Genomic DNA, 27,873 nt, shown 5'->3' with positions numbered 1-27,873 from the left:
CTAAAGCTTTAAAATGAACAACTACTAGTCGACCAGAAAAATCTTTAGTCCAAGGCAGCCCTAATGTGGACATCAAAACACGTAAACTCATAGTGAGGGTATGAGCTTGTATTTTGAAATCATGATGAACAGTTAGCATATTGAGAGAGATACTGATGTATTCTCCTGTGTTTGTGTAGGTTTATAAATGGTTTACCTTACAAATTTGATGAAATGGTGCCCCAGTTGCACTGGTTGCGTTCTTAGATAAACGTTATAATAAACCAAGACTCACAGCAATATGCAGGGATATAACCTGCACACATGTAAATAAAGCACATATATTAAACCTGTTTTGCATATATTTATATGACGGAATCGTAGCGTTTGTGAATTCACAGTAGCATTATGCTTTCATTTTTAAATGGGTTTAATATATCATGCAGCAATGGAAAAGTCTAATAATGCGTTTCTTGGACTCTAATCTGTGAAATGTGCCACTTCCGGTATTTTGCTGGTTACTCGAACGTGGGCACAGTGCCTCTGTAGCAGGAAACCCTCTCTGACAGATGCTTTTGTTGTGTTGTGGCAGGCGGTGAACTGTAAGGGCCAGCACAGCATCTCCTACACGCTGTCCAGAAACCAGACGGTGGTGGTGGAGTACAGCCATGACAAAGACACAGACATGTTCCAGGTACTGTTCTGCAAAAGCAAAAAAAAAAACACTTTACTTTGAGCATAAATTCAGTTTCTGCCTGTTGACTGCATGCAGGCACATTTCTTCCTCTACAACTTTTTATGTGCGCTATACTCTGAGGTCTAAACTCCACCACAGCTAATCAAGATCTGTGATATGGGACAGAGTTTAATAGCTCCCCCAGTCACATGCTCAGATGCAGTGTTGTGTATATGTTATACTGGTTCTGGTCTGCTCATGAGGGAAAGAGTAAGATGGATTGTAGCAAATGGGAAGAAAAGCAAAAACAGGAACCAGCAACAAGCCACAGGGACAAAACAGAAACTCTATCTATAAAAAGGAAATAAAGTGGACACTGCTGCATCTTTATTTCAGTACATGTATTTATAAACAGGATTTAGTGCAGTGAGCACCCCTCTATTCTTGGGAATTTCCACCCCACTTTTAATACTAAAATAGGCTCTTCAAACAAGTCCCGGCACATGCGTGACTGTTTTTCTTCCTGTTTACTATAGAGACAAAATAGTGTAGGGACTGTATTTGTCAGTCGGCTCAAAACTATACAAAACATTTGTTTTGTGTGCTTCAGAATATTCTGTCATGTTCTGGCATACAGCTTATCAGATGGTTGCTGCAAATGAGTATATAACTTTGATTTTATTTATTTATTTTTGCATGTTAGATCGGTCGATCAACGGAGGGCCCAATTGACTTTGTGGTGACTGACACTGTGTCAGGCGGAGGGGAGAGTGAGGACACACCCATCACTCAAAGCACCATCTCCCGCTTTGCCTGCCGGGTGGTGTGTGAACGTAACCCGCCCTACACCGCACGTATCTACGCTGCAGGCTTTGATTCTTCCAAGAATATATTTCTCGGAGTAAGTGTGTTTTCTTGCCTAGCCTTGAAATGGAATTGTCTGTGGGATGCATTTCTCATCAGAGTTGCAAGAAACTTTTATTTATATATGTACTTGTGTATGTGCTGCTGGGGAAGTATCCACTTCTGCTGATCTAGTGGAACTGATCTAAACTTACCTGGTAAATATAGGTGTGTCCCGCTAACTGGAATGAGTCACCCGTGTGTATCTAAAAAGAGAGTGCAGCGCACTCATTTTTGTTTATGTATAGTAATTAAGTCTCTCTGTAGGAGAAGGCAGCCAAATGGAAGAATCCGGATGGCCACATGGACGGGCTGACGACCAATGGTGTGCTAGTCATGCACCCGCGGGGCGGGTTCACAGAGGAGTCCAAGCCTGGTGTGTGGAGGGAGATATCAGTGTGTGGAGATGTTTACACACTGAGAGAAACACGGTCTGCGCAAACGCGAGGCAAACTGGTTAGTATTTCAGCTGCATCTGCTCACTTTAGTTCACATTTAAGCAGTTGCAGAATCCATTTAGACTTGATTATCTGAAATGCAGATCAGAATTAGGGGTCCAGTCCAGGGTCAAGGAGTAAGGATGGCCCTTAAAGGAATAGTGCACAAAAAAAGATGTATGATTAGATGTGTGATTTTCTTTCAGGTGAATAATGAGTTATATTAAATGTCCTGGCTCTTCCAAGCTTGGTAATGGCAGTGAATGGATGATGAGACTTTTGAAGACCAAGAAAAGTGCATCCATCTATCATAAAATGTGCTCCAGGGGTTAATAAAGGCCTTCTAAAGTGAAATAACAACGTGTAAGAAAAATATCCATATTTATAAGCGTATAAGCTTCTGCACTACTTTTGTGGGCTTCAATATCTCAACCCCCCTAATAACCGTCCTGGCTCTTCCAAGCTTTATAATGGCTTATTATTATTATTATTATATAATAATAATAATAATAATAATAATAATAATAATAATTATTATGTAAAATATAACTTGGATTGTATTCAACTGAAAGAAGAAAGTCGTATACACCTAGGATGGCTTGAGGGTAAATAAATCATGGGGTAATTTTTTAGGAAACTTTTTGGGAAACATTATATTACTTGTATATACTTGCGTATATATATATATATATATATATATATATATATATATATATATATATGTATACGTATATGTGTATATATATGTATATGTAATGTTTCCCCCAATATATGTATATGTAATGTTTCCCCCAATGTGTTTTTTTTTTTTTTTTTTTTTTTTTTTTTTTTGTGGTTAGGGAACCAAAGCAGTCAAGTTTGGTTATTTAGAGCTGTGCTATACAAGCCATACAGTATGTTTGAGTCTTTGAGTACTTGAACTTCTAGCTCCTCCTGGAGGACAAATGTGGTTCTGCATTCATTATTTCCATACCGCCGGTTTCAGTACCACAACTGTTGTGTTTTTTTTTTTTTTTTTTTTTTTTTTTTTTTTTTTTTAATTAACACACTGCTAAAAGTAAATATTTGCATAATTATGTACAAATAATACAATACAATAATGCATACAAATATCCATGAGGTTTCTCAATTAAATGAAAGTTCACAGGATCAGAAATTAAAAAATAAAAAATAAAATCCATCATCCATCCATGAAACTTCTTGTCCTCTGTAGATTGTGGGGAGCTATGGACAATTTAGTGTCTCCTGTTCAATTATTCATGTTTTGAGGATTGTGCGGGAAACTGGAGGACCCTGATGAAACCCACACAGATACAGCAATCACAAATAGTGGACTAGTCCCAGTTCTCAAGTCATACTGTGTATTTTTCTGCATGAAAGAGGGCCGGGAAGATTCAGTTCAACAGAGCAGAGGTGAAGTGCTGACACTGTCTATGGCGAGCTTGAGAAATTAAACAATGTTGCACTAAATTTCTCTGCATGTCCTAAGTGTATAAAACTACTCAAGAGAGGGACACAGTGTGGGTGTGAGCGAATGAGTTAATCAGCCATTTCAGTTTCAATATCTTTCCAGCAAAAACAGAAGAGATTACTGAAAGTTTATTACAGCTGCCGATAGGCTAGAACCACTCCCAGTATTGTGAAAAGCAAAAAAAAAAAAAAAAAAGTGATGCATTGCCAACAAAAACACAGTAACACGCAATGTTTGTATTTACACTGGTTATAGTCAGGTGAACAACATGGAGTAGCACTGTCACCGTTCACTTCAAGTTTGTTGAAACATGCAGCTGTTTCATAAAGGATCCAGTTTCCCTGGTTAAGAACTGGCTGACAATAGGCTCTAGTGTTGTCATGATACCAACATTTTTACTTCAATACGATACCTGACTAAAATATATCACGATACAACTAATGAACCGATACCATTTTAATTTATCAAAAAGCATGTCTAATTAATTGAAATCATGAATCTTGCAGAATTTAACAGCAATTTATTAAAACTTATACAGAAATGACATGTTTTTAAGGCCCTATGAAATACATTTGATTATTTTTCTCTAATTTCTCTAATCTTTATTCTATTTTAATCGTATCATTACATTTTTATAATCAAAAGCATGTCTAATGAATTTATAAAGGTTAATTAAAGAATTAACTTATTAAATGCTGTTTATTTGTTCTTTCAGAAATACTGTTGTGTATTTACAATTTTCTGGTAATAATAACAATAATACAATTTTCTGGTAATATTTCTGTTATTCTAAAAATGGTTTAGTGTAAAACATCTTAAATTAGCCAATAGGTGGTCGATTCATTAAATAAGCTGTTTGCTCTAAAAAAAAAAACAAAAACAAAAAAAAAACCTGCTTATTCAGCATAGTGAAGCCTCTCCTCCATTGACATCCATTTAAAGAACTAGCTCTGATCTCCTTTTCCAAACTGGAAGCGTTAGCTGTAGCCGTTACACTTTTTGGCTGAAAGTTGCAGGCTTGCCTTCCATTGGCTTTGCTAGACTCTTCCAGGGAGGTGTATTGAGGCAAGTTGGAGTTAAACTCTGCAGGACAGTGGCCCTCCAGGACCAAGTTTAGACATCCCTAACCTACATGATCCCAACAATTAAGGCAGAGAGCATCACAATCCAAAGGCTAATTTATAACCTTTGTAACAAGGATCTGTTATTGTTGTTTTGAGGCACACTGGGTTTAAAGGTCATGAGAACAAGGCTTTGTTGTTTATCAGGCCTGTAGCAGTTAACCAGTTAGACTTTACAGAAAAGTCATTACATTTAATGAACACTTATAATCCCTAATTTGACTCGCGGATAAGACAGAAAGCCTTTCTTTGTAAAGCTTGCTTTTTCTCCCCGGCTTGGCTTGGATTTCCACTTGGTCCTCCAGTTTCCTTCACAATTCAAAGACAAGCAGGACAGATGAATTGGACACCACAAATTGTCTGTATGTGTGAGTGCAGGTATGAACAAGTGTGAGCCCTGTGATGGACTTGCCATTTGTCCAAATCAGGGCTTGGGCAGCTTCGGTCCTGGAGGACTACTGTCCTTCAGCGTTTAGCTCCAACCCTAATCAAACACACTTGAACAAGCTAATCAATGTCTTCAATATCACTAGAAAGCTTCAGGCAGATGTGCTTGATTAGGGTTGGCCACCTGGTGCAAGGTGGTTCCTCGCCAAAAGCCTGAGATACTCAGGTAGGCTCTGGTTTCCTCGCATAGGACATATGTTTTGAAAAAAGGATGTATGCAACACCTGCAATGAATGCAATGCTCAGATGTTTGTCTTTTGCTCAGGTGGAGAGCGAGAGTAATGTACTCCAAGATGGCTCTCTGGTTGACCTTTGTGGAGCCACACTACTCTGGCGCACAGCCGACGGCCTTTTCCACACCCCGACTCAGAAACACCTGGAGGCCTTGCGGCAGGAGCTCAACGCAGCTCGGCCTCAATGCCCTGTAGGCCTGAACACCCTAGCCTTTCCCAGCATGCAACGCTGCAGCCGTGCCCTGACCAGCGTCCCCACCCAGGAGGACAAGCAACCCTGGGTCTACCTTGCCTGTGGCCACGTTCACGGCTACCACGACTGGGGCCACCGTTCCGAACGAGACCCCAATGCTCAAAGAGAGTGTCCCATGTGTAGAGCTGTGGGCCCGTATGTCCCTCTCTGGCTCGGATGCGAACCAGCCTTTTACGTAGACACTGGCGCACCAACGTACGCCTTTGTACCTTGCGGCCACGTGTGCTCTGAAAAGTCAGCCCGCTATTGGGCGGAGATTCCGTTACCGCACGGCACCCATGCTTTCCACGCCGCATGCCCCTTCTGCGCTACCCAGCTCAATTTGGCGCAAAAGTGGGCGAAGCTTATCTTTCAAGGGCCTGTAGACTGAGTTGTAGAGGAGGTGGATTGGTGCGTAATTGAAGCGAAATCCAGTATGCTGAAGGACAATTCGTAGAAGGTGTGACTGAGGACCGATTCATACCGCAAGCTGTGAAACTGCCCTTGAAAAGCTTATGCTGGAGAGCAGGTTCTTGCTCATGGTGATAGTTGGCGAACAACAGGTGCCCGTCACGATTTCCGTAGTTGAATTTATCTACCGGCCTACAAGATGTCAATTCACACCAGCATTACCACATCACTCAGGAGATTTGATACATTTCTGGCTTTAGACCCGAGGTGCTTCGTTTGGTTCTTTCTTGGTGATCAACCTTCCTGTGGAGTTTTGTTGCTTTAATAATCCTTCCGGTGCTTTCCAAAGAACTTAATTATATGGTTCTAGAGTGTCGAGTCGGAGCTAAACTGTGCAGGATGGTCGGAAGACCAGGACTAGGACTGAACATCCATTATTTTAAGTAGTTCATGTGTGGGAACTTCCAAAGGTCAGGATCCCAAACTCCACTGAGGGCTTCTACAAGGATTCACTTGTTGGAGCAGTGATTTTGGAACTGTAATACAAAAATGGGCGTTTCCAAAGATTAAAAAATTGTGATTCCTTAAATGAAGAACTACCAGTGTAACACTCCTGAAGGATCTTGCAGGAATACTAATCGGCTTTGTTTTCAAATGGATCATGCATTACAGAATTACAGCGTTGTGTGTTTTTTTTTTTTTTTTTTTTTTTTTTTTTTTCTTCCCCATTTTAGCCTAGTCCTCTGTTCACCTACTTCAGTGATCTCAAGTATTTAAAACGCATTTTGATGATTTTTTTTTTTTTTTTTCTTCCGGTCTCAAAGGTTAAGGATTTTAAGCTTTGATGTAAAGGTATTTTTATTCATACCGGGGTAACCGGTAACAAGATTAACAAAGGATGTTGCCAAATATTTCTGGAATGGGACACAGAGTTAGTAACTAAAATAGTTCCTGGTGTTATTTTTACCATTTCTTGAAAACTTTCCCAAAAATTTCCACTTGTTTATTTTTCCACCTATTGATATTGGTATGAAATCAAAGTAGATGTGAAAATTGTGGATGTTTCTGCAGTCGGCATCTAAACTTTTCCTAAACGTGGAGAACAAACGATGGTGGAGGTTCATGGCGTAAAGGAGCTTTTCTCATTGGTCAAAATTCTTCCTATTTCAACTGTTTTATAAGCTTATGAGATTACTTTTATTCCACTATTTTCCTAATAAATTTATACAGAGATGGTTTCTTATGCCTAAAAATGATTTTATGGCACGTGAAGATATTTTAGGCATACTGAAGGGGTATTTTTTTTAAACGCTTGCATTTTACAGAGCCTTTTTACTCACTGAGAAGTATTTTACTACACCATAGCCCATGTACAGTTTGTTTTAAAACAGATACTAATATATTTATTCAAATATGTACTTTAGTGTGTGGTAGGTGTCTGTATGAATGTATCACTCTGAACAGCAACATCCGGTCATCACTCATTTATAAGTGCATGCTGCATCTGGATGCTTAACCTGTGAACAGTCCGTAGTCATATTTCTTTTGTTGATGCTCAAGCTTTTGACCCATCTTCTGGTTACGCTTGTGTTTGCAAAATAACCCAATGTTCCTCCCGCACTCCACGACCCAATATGAAATGTTAAAGGAACACTGTAAACTGTCACATTGGATTTCATTTGTAGATGATTTAATGAAATGTTCTGTTGTCTCTCTTTTTTGTTTTCTTTCTTGTGGCGTAAACACCTTGTGTGATTATACATTTAGAGAGAGGTTCTGTAGAAGATACTGTGTTTTCTTGAAACATAACATATCAAAAAGCAAAATGAACTCTGGATGGAGAGTATATTTACTTAAGCAAAGCTACTGTTCATTAACAATGATGCTGATGTGAGGCTCTTCCATATGACGTTAACTAAAATAAGGCCAAACTTTTTTTTGTTTTTTGTTTTTTTTCTCCCAATGCCAAAAAGGATTTTGTGAAAAAGCTTCTTTGTATTTTGTCCTGTTGAATTCCAGGGAGCACAACACATGTGTAAACAATTGTAAATTTCGGTTGTGCAAAATTAGGCACAATAAACATTACACTACAATGCTTTAGTGTTTTAATCTTTTAACAGTGTTAAAAGAGCTAGTTTAACACTTGAACATCTGTGAAAGATCCACATGAAAGAAACAACACTGAAATAATGCAATACATACACTGAATCTGCTAGCTACAGTTTTCAAGATATATATATATATATATATATATATATATATATATATATTTTGGTTTTCATATGCAGAAATAAAGTGTCAATAAGGACTTTTTAAAAAAAAAAAAAAAAAAAAAAGCCCATGCCACAAATAACAGTTCTGTTATCATATTTTGTGCTTCATGGAATGCTTGGAAAAAATGTGTGTAAATAAAGGTTTCACTCTCGTTTCCCTTAAATCAGTGTTATGTTCTCTAGACATTTATGTATTGGATGCTGCATAATACAATGCTTCTTAATAGGGGTGTGACAAGACACTTATCCCACGAGACTGGGTTCATGAGAACGAGACCAGATGAGATTTTAAACTTTTCTTAAGAAATTCTCAGTGATGAAATATATAGGGAAAATAGTCCTTTATTCAACTGAAAAAGACAGTGCAAAAAAATGTAGGTGCATTTTGAACTTTCTGAAATTAAGCTTCCATTTTAATGAATTCTATGCAGTAATAAGCATTTAAACGAGCTTCGTGATTCTGGATAAATTGAAAATCCCAGTTGTATTTAATAAATTGGAGACCATGACTCTCACGATTTTGGAGAAAAAAAGATTAGAAAACTAAACAAAATAACGTAATTTACTAGTAGTTCTGACAAACTGTTCATTTCTCAAGCCTTTCAAAAACATATTCATTTAAACAAAACAAAAATTCAATGAAGGAGTCAGTGTCTCACTTCATTAAGACTTGTTTGACTATTGAAATCTCCTGAATGAATGATTCAATGACACATGTCAGAAAAACTCCCATCTCATGTTCTCCCTCAACTTCGAAATCGTCTTACATCGCTGTTTTACCTGTTTTATTAAGGGTGACAAGACAAGATGAGCGTTTGAGATTAAACAGTATTTAAATTGTATTATTTTAATGAAAATAAACGATCGTTTCGCTGGATAAGACCCTTCTTCCTCGGCTGGGATCGTTTACAACTGCATTTGGGATTGTTTGAAGCCGCATTTAAACTGAATTTTGGAAGTTCAAAATCGGGGCACCATATCAGTAAAATGCAGAAATGTTTTCCTCAAAAAACATAATTTCTTTACGACTGAAGAAAGAAAGACATGAACATCTTGGATGACAAGGGGGTGAGTACATTATATGTGAATTTTTGTTTTGGAAATGGACTTCTCCTTTAAGAGAAGTTGAACTGAAAGCACACTCTGCAGTGACCAAACCTCACATCGGCAGAAAGAATTAAAAGGCTAAGCTTGTCTTTGCTGAAGAGCATGTTTTGTGGAGAGAGGAAAACTGGTCCAAAGTTCACTTAAGTGATGAGAGCAAGTTGAATTTATTTGGGTCTGATGGGAAACATTTTGTTTGGCATTAAACTTGGGAAAGACTGAAACCCAAGTGCGTAAAGAATTCGGTGAAAGGTGGAGAAGGAAGTGCTATGGTTTGTGTTTGGGATATTTTCTGCAGCAGGCGTTGGGCCTCTTATACAGCTACATGGCAGGATGAATGCAAATGATTATCAGAAGCTCCTTCAGCAGCATGCAGTTCCTTCCCTGCAAGCGTCTCCCAATCAACCTGCAATTTTCATGCAAGACAATAACCCCGTCACACTGCAAAACAGGTAAAGCAGTTCCTAAAGCTAAGGAACATTTAAACATTTGTAATGATTTAATGATTTAAAATTTATTAAAAATCCTTGCCCACAAAGTTATGGCTAAGAAACGGTTACCAAACTGTGGAAGACAAGTGGACCAAGATCACACCACTGCAGTGTGAGTAACTAGAGATATCCTGTGGCCACAGATGTGCTGAAGTCATTCAAATCAAGGGCCTCTACACTTCCTACTAATTTCTGTAACTCCAAAATTATAGTTGTAATCATCTTTTGTGCTACAGTGGTTACTGTTCTCTAATTTTGATCACTGAGTTTTCCACAAAATGAAGATTTTTGTTGAAATACCTTGCTTATTTTGTCAAACATGTTAATAGAACAGTGAGCGATGAAGATTAACAACATTTTTTAGAAACAAATCAAGTATTTATCCACCTGTTTCTTGCTGTAAGAGTGGGTGCGGTCATTTGTAAATTTTATGGGTTTGACTTCCAGTCTCATCCGCGTCCAGCTATTTTTAGCTATACAGAATGTTTTGCTGCTTGATGTTGCAAGTTGGTGAGTCTTACCATATTATTACATTGGCTTGAGAAAGCCAACTTCTCTGCTATATGAGCTGCTGCTGCTTCTTTTGAGCCAAAACTTAGTCAGGATCTCCTACTAGAGCTTTAAAGCTACAGCCACCAAACTCAGGTCAGACCTTCAGAATGGTCTGAAGTTAGTTGCTATATCTTTTCTAACTAATCTGGCTTACGGTTTTTAAAAAACAGATTATCAAACCCACCTAAAATCCCATAGACTTTCATTGAGGGGGTGAAAACTTTTACACAGAGACCTGTGGTGCATCTGAGCTGTTTATTGCTACAGCAAAGCTATAAACTCCCGACTTAAAAACAGCTAAAACCAGCCTAAGTTGAATGGCTGCTTTGACTGGTCTCCCAGGCAGGTTTTAAAGTGGTTTTGAACACTTTTTAGCTGGCCAAGCTGGGAGACCTGCTAAAAGACTAGACAGCCAGCCCAGGCTGGTTTTAGCTGTTTTTAACTGAATCAACTGGTTAGTTTGAACATGCTAATCATGCTAGCAACACGTTAGCAACATGCTAGTAACTTGCTAATCATGCTAACAACATGCTAATAATGCTAGAAACATGATAACTTGATAATCATGTTCACATCATGCTAGTAATATGCTAATCATGCTCGAAACATGCAAGTAACTTGTCAATCATGTTAGCAACATGCTAGTCACTTGTTATTCATGCTACATGTTAGTAACAGGCTAGTCATGTTAACAAGATGCTAGTAACTTGTTAATCATGTTAGAAACATGCTAGCAACATGCTAATCATGTTAGAAACATGCTAGAAAAATGCTAGTAACATGTTAATCATGCTAGAAACATGTTAACGACATGTTAATCGTGTGAACATGTTAGAAACATGCTAATGACATGCTAATCATGTTAGAAACATGTTAGCAAAATGCTAGTAACATGTTAATCATGCTAGAAACATGCTAGCAACATGTTATTTATGTTAGAAAGATGATAGCAACTTGATAATCATGTTAACAACATGCTAGTAATATGCTAATCCTGCTAGAAACATGTTAACGACATGCTAATCATGCTAACATGTCAGTAATATGCTAATCATGTTAGAAACATGTTAGCAAAATGTTATTAACATGTCAGTCATGTTAGAAACATGGTAGCAACTTGATAATCATGCTATCATGCTTGATGATATGCTAATGCTAGAAACATGCTAGCAAGATGCTAATTATGTTAGAAACATGATAGCAACTTGATAATCACGTTAACAACATGCTAGTAATATGCTAATCATGTTAGAAACATGTTAGCAAAATGTTATTAACATGTCAATCATGTTAGCAACATGCTAGTTACTTGTTAATAATGCTAGCAACATGCTAATCATGTTAGAAACATGGTAGAAAAATGCTAGTAACATGTTAATCATGCTAGAAACATGTTAACGACATGTTAATCTTGTGAACATGTTAGAAACATGCTAATGACATGCTAATCATGTTAGAAACATGTTAGCAAAATGCTAGTAACATATTAATCATGCTAGCAACATGCTAATTATGTTAGAAACATGATAGCAACTTGATAATCATGTTAACAACATGCTAGTAATATGCTAATCATGTTAGAAACGTGATAGCAAAATGTTATTAACATGTCTGTCATGTTAGAAACATGGTAGCAACTTGATAATCATGCTATCATGCTTGATGATATGCTAATGCTAGAAACATGCTAGCAAGATGCTAATTATGTTAGAAACATGATAACAACTTGATAATCATGTTAACAACATGCTAGTAATATGCTAATCATGTTAGAAACATGTTAGCAAAATGTTATTAACATGTCAATCATGTTAGAAACATGCTAGTAACATGTTAATAATGCTAGAAACATGTTAACAACATGCTAATCAGGCTATAAACATTCTAGTATCTTGCTAATTATGTTAACAACATACTATTAACTTGCTAATAATGCTAACAACATTGTTACAGCGTGTAAAAATGCAAGCAACAAGCTAATCATGCTACAACATGTAACATGTTAAGTCATGATAACCACATCAACTTTCATACTTTTACAGCCACTTTAAACTTTCAGGCTAGGCTTTCTCAAGCCAACTCAAAGTTTGTTCTCAAACTTTACTCATCTAGTTTTAATGTATTATCTCTGGTTTGTAGTACAAACAGTTTTATCGTTTACTGCATGTTGTTATTCTGCTATTTCCCTATTAGTGGCCAATGAACCAGAAGTCTCACACACAGGCTCATGGCCATTATAAAGCCTTATAGCAGTGGTCTCAAACTCAATTCCTGGAGGGCCACAGCTCTGGCCTAATCAAACACACCTGATCCAACTAATCAAGGTCTTCAGGATTACTAGAAACTCCAAACAGCAGGCTCAGCTGGCCCTCCATTATAAGACCTCTGCCTTATAGGCTTTCCGCGTTAAAGAAAAAGGTGGATAGATTGTTTTGATCTCCACTGTACATTTTCTCTTAATGTCTATTGAAAGCAGATTTTTCAAGCATGAATAATCAAACTATTTCCTTTTTTTTTTTTTTTGTTGCACTGAAAACAACATGAAGGTGAGTGAATGTTGACAATTCTCATTTCTGAATGAACTCGGTGGTCACACCAGACACCTATTTTCAATTGTTCAAATATTTAGAAGCAGCACTGTGTAGCTAACACTGTCTGTACATCAAAGTTTAATGGTGTACTTGCTAATGTATGTTAAATCCATCACAATTGATTTCAGGCCTGTAAAGACTATCTGTGTGCTTCCTCCTGCTCCTCATTTTTCAGTTGCTCTCGCATTACATCATCAATCCCATTATTAAGATGAAAGTTCAAAATTTAGTTCTCAATAAAATGATGAAGTTTTTTTGAAGATAACGCTTAAAAGATTGGCTAAAATCAAAGATCATCACTAGAGATCAGATGCTGTGAGAGATGAAAATAAAAATTTGGTAAAGATGATGTAAAAATGAATAATGAATAAAGATGATTAAAAATGCTAACATCGTCCACGTCACTCATTCAATTTTTTTCTAGTGTATGTAGTAATTATTCACCACCGCAAGAGGGTGCTGTTATCATAGTTTCTGAACTTGAGATATTCCACAATGACACCAATCATATTTATGAGTTAAACATACTGCTGAAACATGATCAATGCATTTAAGAACACATCAGTTATTTTCACATTTTTATTGCAAATCTATTGCCTATTTTGTCAACAATACATTTAATTTATGAAGAGAGCTGTGCAACTTTCAAGAAGTTATGCTATTCTGATTATAATAACCTTAATAACCTGAATCTACTTTTTTAACATACTAAACTAAAAATAAGTTAATAAGTACCTATTTGAAATGCATAAAATAAATGTAACATTAAAATTTTTGTACACTATATGAATATTATTTATAGCTATTATTTTTTAAAGCATTTATGCAATGCAGTTGTGCACGTTTCCTGTTTAAAACTCACTGGGAGTCTGAAAAATGACACTAAAATCACCTAGTGAAAGGGCTTCGAATAATGGCAACCGCATTATCCATCAAACAGTGATGACATATTCGTCCCTTTCATACGCGCTCTCTGTGCAAATAAGGGCATATAAAAGGATTTAGATTTTGAGCATGCCATTTAGCTGCTTTGAAAGGGAAGATCAGTGGGATGCCATGACTGCTAATTAACATTTCCTCCTGTAGATGCTGGGGAGATGGGATGTGTCTCGGTCCCACTCTATGCTGCCTTTCCAAATGACAGTCATCGTAGTAAAGGTGACAGAAAGCTCGCTGGGAAATCTCTGCTTGGCTTGCCCCCATTTAAGAGGGTTTATTAAAAATGACATAACGTCTGCATTTGTGATGAAGCTTACGGCTCGTCTTTTGTGGTTCCTGTGGAACGTTATTTTGCAACGCGCTAAATTCTCAAGTGTGATGTAATATTATATGCCTGAAAAGGCCACCTCACGACGAGGATGCCTGTCACAAACGGCGTAAATATGTGCAACTGTATTCTCTTGTCATTATTTGAATTATGAAAATAAGATTAAGCCTTTTAATTACAGCTGTTACCTTTCCTGTCTTTGCAGTGATTCTGAAATGCAGTTCAGTAATAGTTTCTCTGTGCATCCACCCAAAACTGCGTGATATGGAAGGCTTAGCAAGGGCATATTGCACGATCGTGCTCGGAGAGAGAAAGAGAGAATGGCTTTTTATTTGCTGCCTGCTAGCTGTCTCCTTCAGGATGCTTGCCAGCTCAGACAGTCAACTGTTGAAGGATCAAAGCCGCAGAAAATCAAGACATGTCGCCCCGATCAGCAATGTCAAGATTGTGACATCAAACCAAAATATGGAGTGCTGAGTCCTTTAGAAAGGTGATTTTCAGACAATATTAGCTTTCTTTATCAATCTTTCAGAACAAACATGATATACAATGCACTTCATATGAAAACTGACGATAATTGCTGTGCAGTGCAGCGATTTTGTTATAGTTTATGTTCATTTCTGTTGTTATTATTATATGTATACTGTATGTAACATAAATGTTGTAACGTTAGATGAATGCATCTTTATCATTTTGAGAGATTTAGAGAGAATATGAAGCTCTTTTTTGTCTCTCCACCTGATTTTTCAATGCCTAAGTAAGCTGTTTTCTGGTAATATGCGAGACTTCCGGTTCATTAGCAGCTGTAGGGAAATGAGAAAAATAACGAAGTGCAGTAAACTATTTGCACTACAAACCAGTGTGTTCATAATTAAGATAACACATTATGGTAAGAAACACTAATTTGCAATATCAAGCAGCAAAAGGAGCTGTTCTGCACAGCTAAAAATAGCTGGAAGTTGATGAGATCTGCAGCCAGACACATTAAATTTACAAATGGCGCCCGTTCTTACTGGTAAAATAAGGTGCATTTCAATCATATAGTGACTTGAATGCACCTTTTCTACAACTGTCCTGATATAATAAAAGGGGTAATAAAGGAATGAAATCTTGAAAAGAAAAAACTTATTTTAATAATATAAACTTAATATAATAATATAAAAAACGTTATAATGTATTATAACTTACAGTAGTCTTCTAATCTTCTGTGTGGTATGACCAGTCATGTGGTCCAACCAATATATAGGAAAAAAGAGGAAATTATATCATAGAGAAAGACCCTGCAAAGTCAGAAATATCAGTCAATATGATCTTTTTATGATAAGGTCAGAATTGTTAAGGTTATAAAATGTCATGTGGTGCGACACTTTAAAAACATATATTAATTCATTATAAAAATTACCTTTAAAAAATTTAAAATGATTGAGATGTGTGAACTCGTATGTATTAATAACTCCTGTGTTTTCAAATGTCATGTGGTGTAACCAGCAAATAAAAAGTAAAAAATATTTGGTCCCACTTTATATTAGGTGGCCTTAACTACATCAAAAAATAAGCACAATGCTTTTATTGTTTATATTTTATTGCAAAACAATTATGCTGCTATTGAGGTGGGATACGAGTAAGATTAAGGACAGGTTTGGTGCTGTGGGTAGGTTTAAGTGTAATGTAATTACAGAATTGTAGAAATTAATTACAGATAAGTATAATGTAAAAATGATGTAGGCCTATGTACACAATAAGTGTATTGTATCACACGATTCATTTAAGTGTAAGTACATAAGGCCACCTAATATAAAGTGGGACCAAATATTTTTTACTTTTTATGTGCTGGTTGCACCACATGACATTTGAAAACCATATAAAAGCTTGTTAAAATCAAAATGATGAATAAAAGGGTACACAGCACATGTTTTCAAAGATGTATTTTGCTTTTGTTTATCGTGGACACTCATTGACGGTGTCCTTTTGGATACACATGATCAGTCCTGACCGCATGAGGTCTTTTGTGGAGCAGCAAAATATCCTGAGGGAATGCTAATGGAATTTCTATCATAATTTGGAACCAATCCTAAATGGGATAAAACAAGAATCCTCTCAGAATCAAATATGATCCTGCTGGATAAACGGAAAATCCTGGTTTTCCATGTATTAATTCAGAATGTCACTGTATGCAGGAGAAAGCTCGTTTGATCCCATTAGCTTCCAAATGATGACGGATGTCAATAGCGTTGCTTCAGGGCTTTTTAAGGGCTAGTGGAGGCTAAGGAAGGTGTTGACTGCTAAACTCTGTTACTCCTGCAGGGGGAAACAGGTCTAACCGTGATTCGTCTCTCCGTTTTCCCTGTCCACCGACCCGGTGAACTGGCAAGGCAATATGTGCCACAGGTGGCTGGAGGCTGGACGCCAAATTATCAAGAGGACACCTACATTCGGCGGAGCTGGTGTGCTTGATATTTACCTCTTTCCCCCAGCGTGAGACCCCGAGAGATGATATGCAGATCATCGCCTGTAAATAAGAGATAGTAATGCTACAGGCGCGCGCACGCGAACACAACAAGACGCGCGTTTGTTTCCCCCGCGCTCCTAATTTAGTAAACTTGGCAGTCGTTTTTAATCTCCCGGCAAATTGAAGCGGTAGGGGATCGTGGCAAGTGTTGGATGCATGTTATTAATTCCTCGCTATTTCTGTCTAGCGCAATTAGTCACTGTTTGCCGCTGAAAATGTCCCATTAATTATCTACGGCCTGTAAGTGGAGTTGCGCTCATGGCTACTGTCTGAAGATTTTGGTGCGGTAGGGAGAGGTCCGCATTCAGTGTCCTCACCTCTGAGAATGCTTGACGCTTTTGAAATGTCTCTTTATTTGCTTTTTAACGCGTAATCTTTGCCTCGGTGTGAAGGAACGGCACCCGTCGTCTGTTGTCATCATGGATTGTTCGCGAGCACCCGAAGGCGCAAAAGTCGCGGTGCACCGCCGTCTCTGTAAAAAAACAACAACAAAACCTTTTTATAGCATACGTGACGTCAGATTAAAGGTCTGCACACAATAACAGTGTCTTCATCTGTCATAGGAGCTGTTCCAGGTTAGGCCCCTATCGGAAAAAAACAAATCGCTAAAGGTGAGACCGGGGCTTGTTGTCACATTAGATGAATAAGTCAGTCAAAAATGCAGTTGCAGAAATGCTTGTTCTCTCTATTATCTGATATTATTATCTATGTTGTTTACAAACACCTAATAATAAAACGTAATTTATGAATTTTAGGGGTTCAGGGGTTTGTTTTTAGCATATTTCTGCAAGTAGACCTATAAATCATTTTTTTAGACTAGTCAGAAAAAAATATGTACACTACCAGTCAAAAGTTTTTGAACAGTAGGATTTTTAATGTTTTTTAAAGATGCTCATCAAGACTGCATTTATTTGATCCAAAAATACAGCAAAAGCAGTAATAATTATTTTAATTTATTTTATTTAAAATAACTGATTTCTATGTGCATATATTTTAAAATGTAATTTATTCCTGTGAACAAGCTAAATTTTTTAGCATCATTAATCCAGTCTTTAGTGTCACATGATCCTTCAGAAATCATTCTAATATGCTGATTTGCTGTTTAAGAAACATTTATTTTTTTTATTATTTTTATCAATATCCAAAACAGTTGAGCACAATTTTTGTGATTCTTTGATTAATAGAAAGATCCAAAGATCTTTCTAAATTATAAAGAAATTATAAAACTTAATTTTTTTTTTTTTTAGCAAGGATGCTTTAAATTGATCAAAGGTGATGATAAAGACATTTATACTGTTACAAAATATTTCTATTTCAGATAAATGCTGTTCTTCTGATCTTTCTATTCATCAAAGAAACCTAAAAAAATTCTACTCAGCTGTTTTCAACATAATAATAATAATAATAATAATAGTTTTTTTGAGCAGCAAATCTGAATATTAGAATGATTTCTGAAGGATCATGTGACTGGAGTAAAGATGCAAAAAAATTAATCTTTGAAGTCACAGGAATAAATTACATTTCAAAATATATTCAAATAGAAAACAGTTATTTTAAATAGTAAAAATATTTCATTGTTACTGTTTTTGTTGTACTTTGGACCAAAAATATTTTAGGTCAAGGTCAAATATTACATAGGCTCTATGTTTTTAATTAAAATATTAATTATATAAAATAATTTATAAAATATTTTATTTTTATTTGAAAAGATGAAAAGAAAAGACAATAAACAATAATTTACAAAACGATTATATGGTAGACAATGGCTTTTTTACTTTTGTACTTTTTTCATTCTTTCCTTTTCTTTTAGTTGTTAATATAAATATTGATTTATTATTATTATATATTTAAGAACTTCTGTCAATTAAAAAAAAAGTTCCCTTTGTGACAACGTGCCCGCCATCATGCTACACTATAAGGTCAACTTGTGTTAAACTGTATCTTTTAGGCAATGACAATAGAAATCTTATAAAGAAAAAGTTGGTGATTTCTTATGGATTTGTATGATGTGATCTGTATGGAAATGTGCGAAAAACAAAAGCATAAAGGTCCAGGAACAAATGAGATTGTATGAATTGGTCACCAATTCGCCAAAACATAAAAAGAAGTTATGAAACGCAAGAGTGCATTGAAATGTAAGTGAAAAAAATAGGAAAAGACTTCAAGTATGTAGTATACCTACAGTCTTTACTTTCAGAAAATTAAATAGTGTGACAAGCCGTATTCTCTTTCATGCATATTTATTAAATATCATTCAAATAAACACACTTTAGTTTGGTGACCGATTCTCATTATCAACTCATTATTAAGTACTTTTGCCTTAATAAACTCATAATTTGCTGCTTAATAATAATTAGTAAGGTAGATGTTAAGTGTAGGATCTAAAATATGGTCATGCAGAATAAGGCATTAATGTGCTTTATAAGTACTAATAAACAACCAATATGCTAGTAATATGCATGCTAATAAGCAACTATTTAATAGTGAGAACTGGTCCCTAAACTAAAGTGTTACCAATATGCAGGTACAGACCTTGATATTTTTAATAATATACTGACCAAGCATGTTCTCAGTCTCAACAATATCAATTCAAAGTTGAGCAAATTGGTCCTGCAAATCCATATTGTGAATTTACATCTATTTCATCTCGTCCAATGCCAAAGCAAGCAGTTATTCCGAACGTCAGTGAATTTTTTAGGGCTAGGGCTAATACACAAACACATCAGCAGCACTGAGCCCCTCATCATCCCCCTCCTCGCTTCCCCTCTCTAATTTGCAGCTCTATGGCAGCAGTGGCACTCTCAGCTCCACAAGAGGACAAATGACTTTAATTACAGAGTAATTGCCGAGCGTTGTGTTAATTAAATCTTGATCAGTTTAAGTAACTGGATTGCTCCCACATCGAGCCCATGCTGTGATGTGCTGTCTCACTTTCCCCCATGCACATCTTCAGTCTCACACATACACTCACCCACACACACTCCTCCAACCTGGCAGTCTCTCCGCTACGCGTCTCTGTAACACAGCTCAAGCCTTTTTGGTCTTTCATTCTTTTCTTGAAGTCGTAACCACTTAATTTAGCTCCATCTTTATGGCTGGGTTCCATTATGTCAAAATTAGGGAACCATGCACCAAAAACTAAAATTGTTTAATCCCAGAATTTATAAATATACTATTGTTACAGTTCAAAAGTTTGAGAAGCGTTTTTCATGTTTTTGTAAGATGTATCTTATGCATTAATTTCTTCAAAAATATAGTAAAAATTGCTAAATATTATTGAAATGTAACATAATTGTTTTCTATTTTAAAATATAGTCTAAAATAAAGTCTAATTTATTCCTGCGATGCTAAGCTGAATTTTCAGCATCATTACTCCAGTCTTCAATGTCACATGATCCTTCAGAAATCATTGTAATACACTGTAAAAACAAAAAACACAATTTGAGTCAGCGTAAAATAATTTGTTACCCTGCTGCCTTAAAATGTTAAGTTCAGTCAACTCAAATAAGTTCAGTCAACTTGAAAGTGACAACTTAGATATTTGTGTTTGTTAAACTTAAAAGCTGGGTAAGTAACCCAGCTGCCCTAAAACTTTAAGTTGAATCAACTCATTATCAAGGCTGTCACTTAGTACAATGTGACATTTCAAGTTGAATAAACTTTTTTTGAGTTGACTGAACTTAAAATTTTAAGGCAGCTAAGTTGACTCAACAATTGTTTTTTTTTTACAGTGTATGCTAATTTACTGATCAATAAACATTTCTTATTATTATCAATATTGAAGGTATGTTGCTTAATGTTTTGATGGAAACTGTGATAAACATTTTTAAAGGATTCTTTGATGAATAATAAAAAATCTTTTGAAACATTATAAATCTCTTTAATTTTGATCAATTCAGCATTTAGTCTTGTGCTGAATAAATATAATAATAATAATAATAATAATAATATATATATATATATATATATATATATATATATATAAATAATACTGACCCCAAACTGTACTGTACATTAGTTTTTGGGTATATAATTATTTATTAATTTTCATTTATGCAACTTTAAATGTTAAACTGTAGTAGATGTAGAAATTAACATTATGCTAGATTCTGTAAAAGCATTAACTAACAATAATTAATTATTTTTTTGAATCGTACTGACCCCAAACTGTAGTGTGCATTAATTTAGTTTATAATAATTTATTTATTTTCATTTATGCAGCTTAAAAAGTGAAACTGTAGTAGGTTAACATTTACCTAGATTCTGTAAAAGCATCAACTAACAGTTAAATTAAAAATATACTCAAAAATGTTTCTTAGTCTTTACAATACAGTCTTACTTTAAAACCCAAACTTTCTCGATTAAGTTAAGAAAACCTTTTTTAAGTTTTTTTCCCCCTATAGGGTTTATTAAAGGGTTTGTTGCAGTCGGCTGCAGGTCATTTGCGAAAATGCCATAACAAACATGATAGAAGCCGAATCAAGAGTGTGGCATCTACTGCAATTTTAGATACATGCATTATCTTTAGGTTCCTGTTGCTTTGGCCAAATTGAATCCTCTTATTTTAATTGGCCGCCATTAGGTGTTCTGCTCAAGGCAATTCCAAGCAGCCCTTGCTTTTGTTGTGTCTCATACTGCAGGCCCCACCAACGAATATTAATCACAATTGTCCTAATCTCTGGGATTTTAATTGGAGTGCTTTGTAAACCACAAGGAGGTAAACAGAAGACAAAGGTGGCCTAAATGCACCTTGAATAGTCGGTTGATGTGCCTTTTTTTGTCCTGTTGGTTTTCAAGAAACCGAGATCCCAATGAACTGTATATCATTACATGCTTGTCTCAGAGATTGTAAAAAGCTTGTCTGATAGAGCTGTATATTAATAAAACACAGTGCAGCAATACACAGTACACACTACATGAGAGACGCATTGCAATTAATCTGTTTCAGACCGAATCCTTTCATTGCTGTGCATATTTGTGTAGCTAACACAGAGGATCATGGGATTTTTCTCTACAGATTTTAAAGGGCTTTATTGAAAATCCACTTGTTTGCTAGGCTCTTGGGTTTAGATTAAAACAGACTGTCAGTGTACAGTAAGTAAGCAGATAGTAAGCAACAGGCTGCAGCTGAAACATATTGCAATGAGTGGCGGATTTATCTGCGATTTAGGAAAACCTAATCCAGTTTTCACTGATGCACTGACTGATTGAATTTATGTGCAGATGTCAATATGTGATGTGTTACCATTTAGCATAATGACTTTGCTCTTAAAATACTGCAGTTTTCTGGTGGCTTCTCTGCACCACCCTAAAAAAAAAAAAAAAAAAAAAGAGTACAGAGTAAATGCTTGGCATTTTTAAAAAGTGTTTTGAGGTCAACTAATTATTTTTTTCTCATCAAATTTTATTTTTCCTACACTGTGCGTATACAGTTAAGGGTCAAAAGTGTACATACACCTTGCAGAATCTGCAAAATGTTAATTTTACCAAAATTAGAGGGATCATACAAAATGCAGTACTGACCTGAATAAGATATTTCACATACAATACATTTACATATAGTCCACAAGAGAAAACAATAGTTGAATTCAAATGTTTACATACACTTGATTCTTAATGTTATCTGAATGATCCACAGCTGTGTTTTTTTGTTTAGTGATAGTCGTTCACGAGTCCCTTGTTTGTCCTGAACAGTTAAACTGCCTGCTGTTCTTCAGAAAAATCCTTCAGGTCAAACAATTTCTTTGTTTTTTTTTTTTTTTTTTAGCATTTTCGTATATATGAACCCTTTCCAGCAATGACAGTATGATTTTGAGACTCATATGCAATTATTACAGAAGGTTCAAACACTCACTGATGCTCCAGAAGAAAAAAACCCCAATGCATTAAGAGCTGGGGGGTGAAAACCTTTGAACAGAATGAATGTGTGTATATTTTTCTTATTTTGCCTAAATATCATATTTTTTTCATTTAGTACTGCCCTTCAGAAGCTATAGAAGACACTTACATGTTTCCCAGAAGACAAAATAAGTTAAATTTACCCTGATCTTTAAATTCAAAAAGTTTTCACCCCCGTCTTTTAATGCATTGTGTTTAATTCTGAAGCATCAGCAACCATTTGAACCTTCTGTAATAGTTGCATATGAGTCCCTCAGTTGTCCTCAGTGTGAAAAGATGGATCTTAAAGTCATACAGTCATTGTTGGAAAGGGTTCAAATACAAAAAAATGCTGAAAAACCAAAGAATTTGTGGGACCTGAATAATTTTTCTGAAGAACAGCGGGCAGTTTAACTATTGAGAACAAACAAGGGACTCATGAACAACTATCATTAAACAAAAAACAGAACTGTGGATCATTCAACTTTTGAACAGGGTCATTTTTATAACTTCAACTATCATTTTCTCCTGTGGACTATATGTAAGCATCTTTTACATGAAATGTCTTATTCAGGTCAGTACTAAACAAAAAAAAAATAACATGCAATTTGACCCCTCTTATTTTGGTAAAATAATTAACATTTTGCAGATTCTTCATGGTGTATGTAAACTTTTGACCTGTAGGTGTAGGTGAATACGTATTTTATTTTTCAGGATTACAGATATAACATAAACAGATAATATATATATATATATATATATATATATATATATATATATATGTATGTATAAAAATGTATAAAAATTCATACTTTCACATAAATGGTAAAACAAACCCTTGAACTTTCAGAACTGCAGATTTACCCGTTACAGATTGATGCAGAATTAAAACGCACCAAGAATACCCAGATTAACCTGTCAGAGAAAAAAATCTAAGCCTTCTCCTTTAACATCTTATCCCAAATGAATAATTCTCACATTCTTTGCATTTGAATAGCATGAATATTGCACTCTAATTGACTCTTAGTTTTTATCCTTAATATTTAAATTTGAAGCATACATTTACCACTGGAAATGGCTGGTATCTTTAACTACGTTTACTGCTTATGTAACTGGCATCAGCATTTGTCCCTTTTATTTGGAGGTTTATTGCAAAAAAAATTGAATCAAATTGAATAAAATGTTATTTCACTCTTTGTGGCTTAAAGAGAAAACAGTATACATTAGTTTAAGTCTGCTGTTGTATATTGGTATCACCTTCTTTAAAGCAATTTAAAATGTTTCTAAAGAGCAATTCATATATTTTGCTTGGAGGAAACAGGCTTGTGTGTGTGTGTGTCAGGTACTGTAGGTGGTTGAATCAGTGATTAGACAGTAAGGACGGTGGTAAGGGGGGAGCGTGGAGGATTATGAACTCGAGGTGCTGACACATCTCTACCTCTCAGAGCTCTCAATTTAGTCAAGGATCAGGCTCACTTTAGATAGTGGAGGATTAATGATCAGTCTAGCATGACATTTTTATGAGGGTAACCTTTCCACTCGTCAGGCACTGAAGGGTCTCGTACTACATCCACATCTGCAACTGCCGCCAGAAGGAGTTCTACTGCAGCTAATCATACTGATTGTAAAAATTATAAGACTAATTTCAGCTCTGAAGCCTGATTGAATGAGTCACACACAGTCACTCATAAAAATAAACAGAAAAATAATTAAAGGTAATTAAAAGTGTGCAAAAGCACTCAGCACAGATGCCATATTTAATTTAAAACAAATTAAAATAATGGATTAAAGTTTATGGTCCTAGTTCAATTTTACGTTTTAAGTTTTGTCCAGTTTTTTTTGCTTTTGGTGAAGATAGTTTCAACATTTTGAAAGGCTGTGTTTAACGGTCCACATCAAGTTACACACACTTTAAAAAAAAATGCTGAATTAAAAACAACCCAGCACTGGGTGAAATATGGACAAACACAACAATTGGGTTGTTTTGACCAAGTGGTTGGGTTAAAAGTTTAACCCAATTACTTTTTGCTTAAAATTAACCAAAAATTAACATTTATGGTAACACTTTACAATAAGGTTTAACCCTTTAACTGTCATCGTCCACTCTGTGGGACGCCAAAGTTTACTTCACCGTATTACATATAAATTCTAATCTAATCATGACAAACTAAATATCGTTGGGAAGTTCTAAGACTCTTAAATAGATATTTTACCACTCTTTTGTGTTACAAATTATGTACGAAAAGTAATATATTAATTTATGACAAGAGTGCACCTCAAAAATCTACATCATAACAGGAGATCTGACTTTTGCCACAAAAAGACTTTCTTCATTGCCTTTTCCCCTATCACAAAACAGAAATCTTAAGAAATTATATATCAACTGAAAACTGTTCAAGATAGGGAGTGACAGTTAAAGGGTTAATTAGTTGACAGTAGTTAACTACTTCTGTTAACATTAATGAACATACTTAATACTTGTACAGCATTTAATAATCTTGGTTAATAACAAAGATGAATAAATACTGTAATAAATGTATTGTTCATTGTTCATGTTAATACATTAACTAATTTTAACAAAATGTAAAATGTTACATTTATTAATATGTTCAGTAAATGAACATTTATTAATAAGTTGAATAAATAATAATTAAATAATAAAAAAATATTCAACCTAATATAAACAATTGCTTATTAATAAATGTTCACCTTTTGTGTACTGCTCTAATAGTTGTGTCTGATTTTTTATTTAAAACCTATTTTGGGTTCATTTTAAGCCAGCCATGTAGTAATTTTTAAACAATATCTCAGTTAAATAAAACTACCCGGAAGGTTTAAATACAGTTTAAATGCGGCTTCAAACAATCCCAAATATGGTTGTAAACGATCCCAGTCGAGAAAGAAGGCTCTTATCTATACTTCGAAATCATCCTATATCGCTGTTTTACCTTTTTAGTTAAGGGTGTTTGATCTTCTTTGCATGTTCACTTTGCAAAGACTGGGTCTGAACTTCTGCAGTGATGTAGGATGATTTTGAAATGATTTTTTGAGTTGAGGGAGAAAATACGATTGGAGTTTTTCGACATACCCTAAACTGTCTTCAACCAGAATGCACAGAGTTCAGGGACAGAAAGGCAAGACGAGCGTTTGAGATTAAAATGTATTAAAATTGTATTTTTTTAATTAAAATACCCAAGACCCTTTCTTCCTTGGCTGGGATCATTTACAATCGCATTTGGGATCGTTTGAAGCCGCATTTAAACTGCATTTTGAAAGTTCAAAAACGGGGCACCATATCAGTCCATTATATATGGAGAAAAATGCAGAAATGATAATTTCTTTACGACTGAAGAAAGAAAGACATGAACATCTTGGATGACAAGGGGGTGAGTACATTATCTGTGACCCTGGACCACAAAACCAGTCATAAGTGTCAATTTTCTGAAATTGAGATTTATACATCATCTGAAAGCTGAATAAATAAACTTTCCATTGATATATGGTTTGTTAGGATAGGACATATTTAACTGAGATACAACTATTTGAAAGTCTGGAATCTGAGAGTGCAAAAAAAATCAAAATATTGAGAAAATCACCGTTAAAGTTGTCCAAATTAAGTTCTTAGCAATGCATATTACTAATCAAAAATTAAGTTTTGATATATTTACAGTAGGAATTTTACAAAAAATCTTAATGGAACATGAACTTTATTTAATTTCCTAATGATTTTTGCCATAAAAGAAAAATCAATAATTTTGACCCAAACAATGTATTTTTGGCTATTGCTACAAATATACCCCAGCGACTTAAGACTGGTTTTGTGGTTCAGGGTCACATATGTGAATCTTTGTTTTGGAAGTGGTCCTCTCCTTTAAATATTTAACCCCACCGCTGGGTCAAAACAACCCAGTTGCTGGGTTTGTCCATATTTAACCCAGCATTTTTTTTAGAGTGCAAGTTACCAGCTGCCTATACGGTTATTATTATCACAAATCTATAATAAGATGTGAATTTCTTTAGAATATTCATGTCATTTTCTTTCATTTTTCATTTATTTTTGATGATAGTAATAATAACAGTTAAAGTAAGTTTTTGTAAGAGTATGTTTATAGTAAAGCAACCATTAATCATAATAAGCACTAAATTTACAAATCACCAGGTTACAATGGGATTAAAGCCTAAAACAAAAACCTATCTAGAACGGCAAGAATTATGGTTAGAGTGAAAAAAGAAAAACAAAACAGGATAACCATATTTACTACAGTTACTAAACAGTGAAACTGTGGCAACTTATTGTCCTCAGAAAGAAAGAAAGTAGAGATTAAACAAAACAAAGTATCTTAAAGATGTTCAATAGAGATCCCATATTTATTTATTATGATTTTGCAGTTATTCAAAAGAACTGCGGTAACTATGATAATCTGATGGAAACTACAGTTACTATGGTAATTTTTCCCAAGCACTACAACAAACCCCGCCCAACCAGGAAGTGAAATCCAGCATTATCCTCGAGTCCAGGCGAAAAAAGTCAAAAGATCAACAGTGCAGATGTAGCCTAAATGTAGTCAGTGAGATGTTGTCTCTACTGTGTTGCTGCGAAGACTAAAACCGGTACAGGCGCGATATTTATAACGTTCACATTGGCGCAAACGCCGCTGTTAAGAGCAGCATTTGCAATGCTATCGATATAATTGCTGCCACAACAATAGCAGGTAACTAAAACGATAACGTTGTTGTTTTAACACCTTACCTCGATAGTACAGCTTCCGTGTATTGATATACATCCGAGAATAAACATGACTTTACCGGTATATTTTGAATACGCGCCGTTTGCAGAGTAGATGTGCGAAAAGAATAGGCGCCGAGACACGTGTGACATGAATGAAATTTCAAACTAAAACTAACTTTTAACTACTAACTTGAAAGACGGCTGAAATGTCGTCGGACAAGTTGACGTGGACACTGACGGGAGCGACAGCGGCGTGTGTTTTAGCGGTGTATGTCGTCTCTGCTCCAAGCGCGGTGCCCGGTGGAGACTCAGGTAGGACTGCAGTCAGTCACATGTGTTTGTGTTTATATCACATGCAGCCTATCACAGAACAGCATATTGTAATATCACATACACCGCATGACATCAAGCTTTTGCAAATATGAGCTGCATGAGACCTATTGAGATTATTATTCATCTTTCGAAACACCTGTCTAAATCCAGCACCGCTTGTGGAGCCTCAAAATAATTTGGAGCTGAAGTTACACCTAAAACGTATGAATATGTTAACATTATGTAACAAAATATTAG

At 35.4% G+C, this 27,873-nt stretch overlaps 2 protein-coding genes and 1 long non-coding RNA gene across 3 annotated transcripts in view; 2 read left to right on the top strand and 1 right to left on the bottom strand.

Moving 5' to 3' along the window:
• Nucleotides 1-8,003, top strand: part of peli2 (pellino E3 ubiquitin protein ligase family member 2) — a 28,524-nt gene extending 20,521 nt beyond the window's left edge. Inside the window, exons 3-6 of the mRNA XM_051132733.1 lie at nucleotides 572-673; nucleotides 1,359-1,556; nucleotides 1,826-2,014; nucleotides 5,300-8,003. Coding sequence (XP_050988690.1) covers nucleotides 572-673; nucleotides 1,359-1,556; nucleotides 1,826-2,014; nucleotides 5,300-5,890 — 1,080 coding nt within the window. The 3' untranslated portion in view covers nucleotides 5,891-8,003. The remainder of the gene's footprint in view (nucleotides 1-571; nucleotides 674-1,358; nucleotides 1,557-1,825; nucleotides 2,015-5,299) is intronic.
• LOC127179379 (uncharacterized) lies at nucleotides 546-27,616 on the bottom strand. Its single transcript, XR_007829518.1, has 3 exons — nucleotides 27,494-27,616; nucleotides 17,015-17,169; nucleotides 546-681 (listed from the first exon to the last, which is right to left on the bottom strand). It is a non-coding gene; the product is annotated as an uncharacterized LOC127179379 (long non-coding RNA).
• tmem260 (transmembrane protein 260) overlaps nucleotides 27,118-27,873 on the top strand; it is a 42,897-nt gene continuing 42,141 nt past the window's right edge. The window contains exon 1 of the mRNA XM_051132723.1: nucleotides 27,118-27,615. Within this exon, the coding sequence (XP_050988680.1) occupies nucleotides 27,510-27,615 (106 nt within the window). The 5' untranslated portion in view covers nucleotides 27,118-27,509. The remainder of the gene's footprint in view (nucleotides 27,616-27,873) is intronic.

This window comes from Labeo rohita, chromosome 17 (genome assembly GCF_022985175.1).
Source record: "Labeo rohita strain BAU-BD-2019 chromosome 17, IGBB_LRoh.1.0, whole genome shotgun sequence".
Classification (NCBI taxonomy): Eukaryota; Metazoa; Chordata; class Actinopteri; order Cypriniformes; family Cyprinidae; genus Labeo; species Labeo rohita.
The sequence above is the reverse complement of the archived record's forward strand: the minus strand, read 5'-3'. Positions and strand labels throughout refer to the sequence as shown.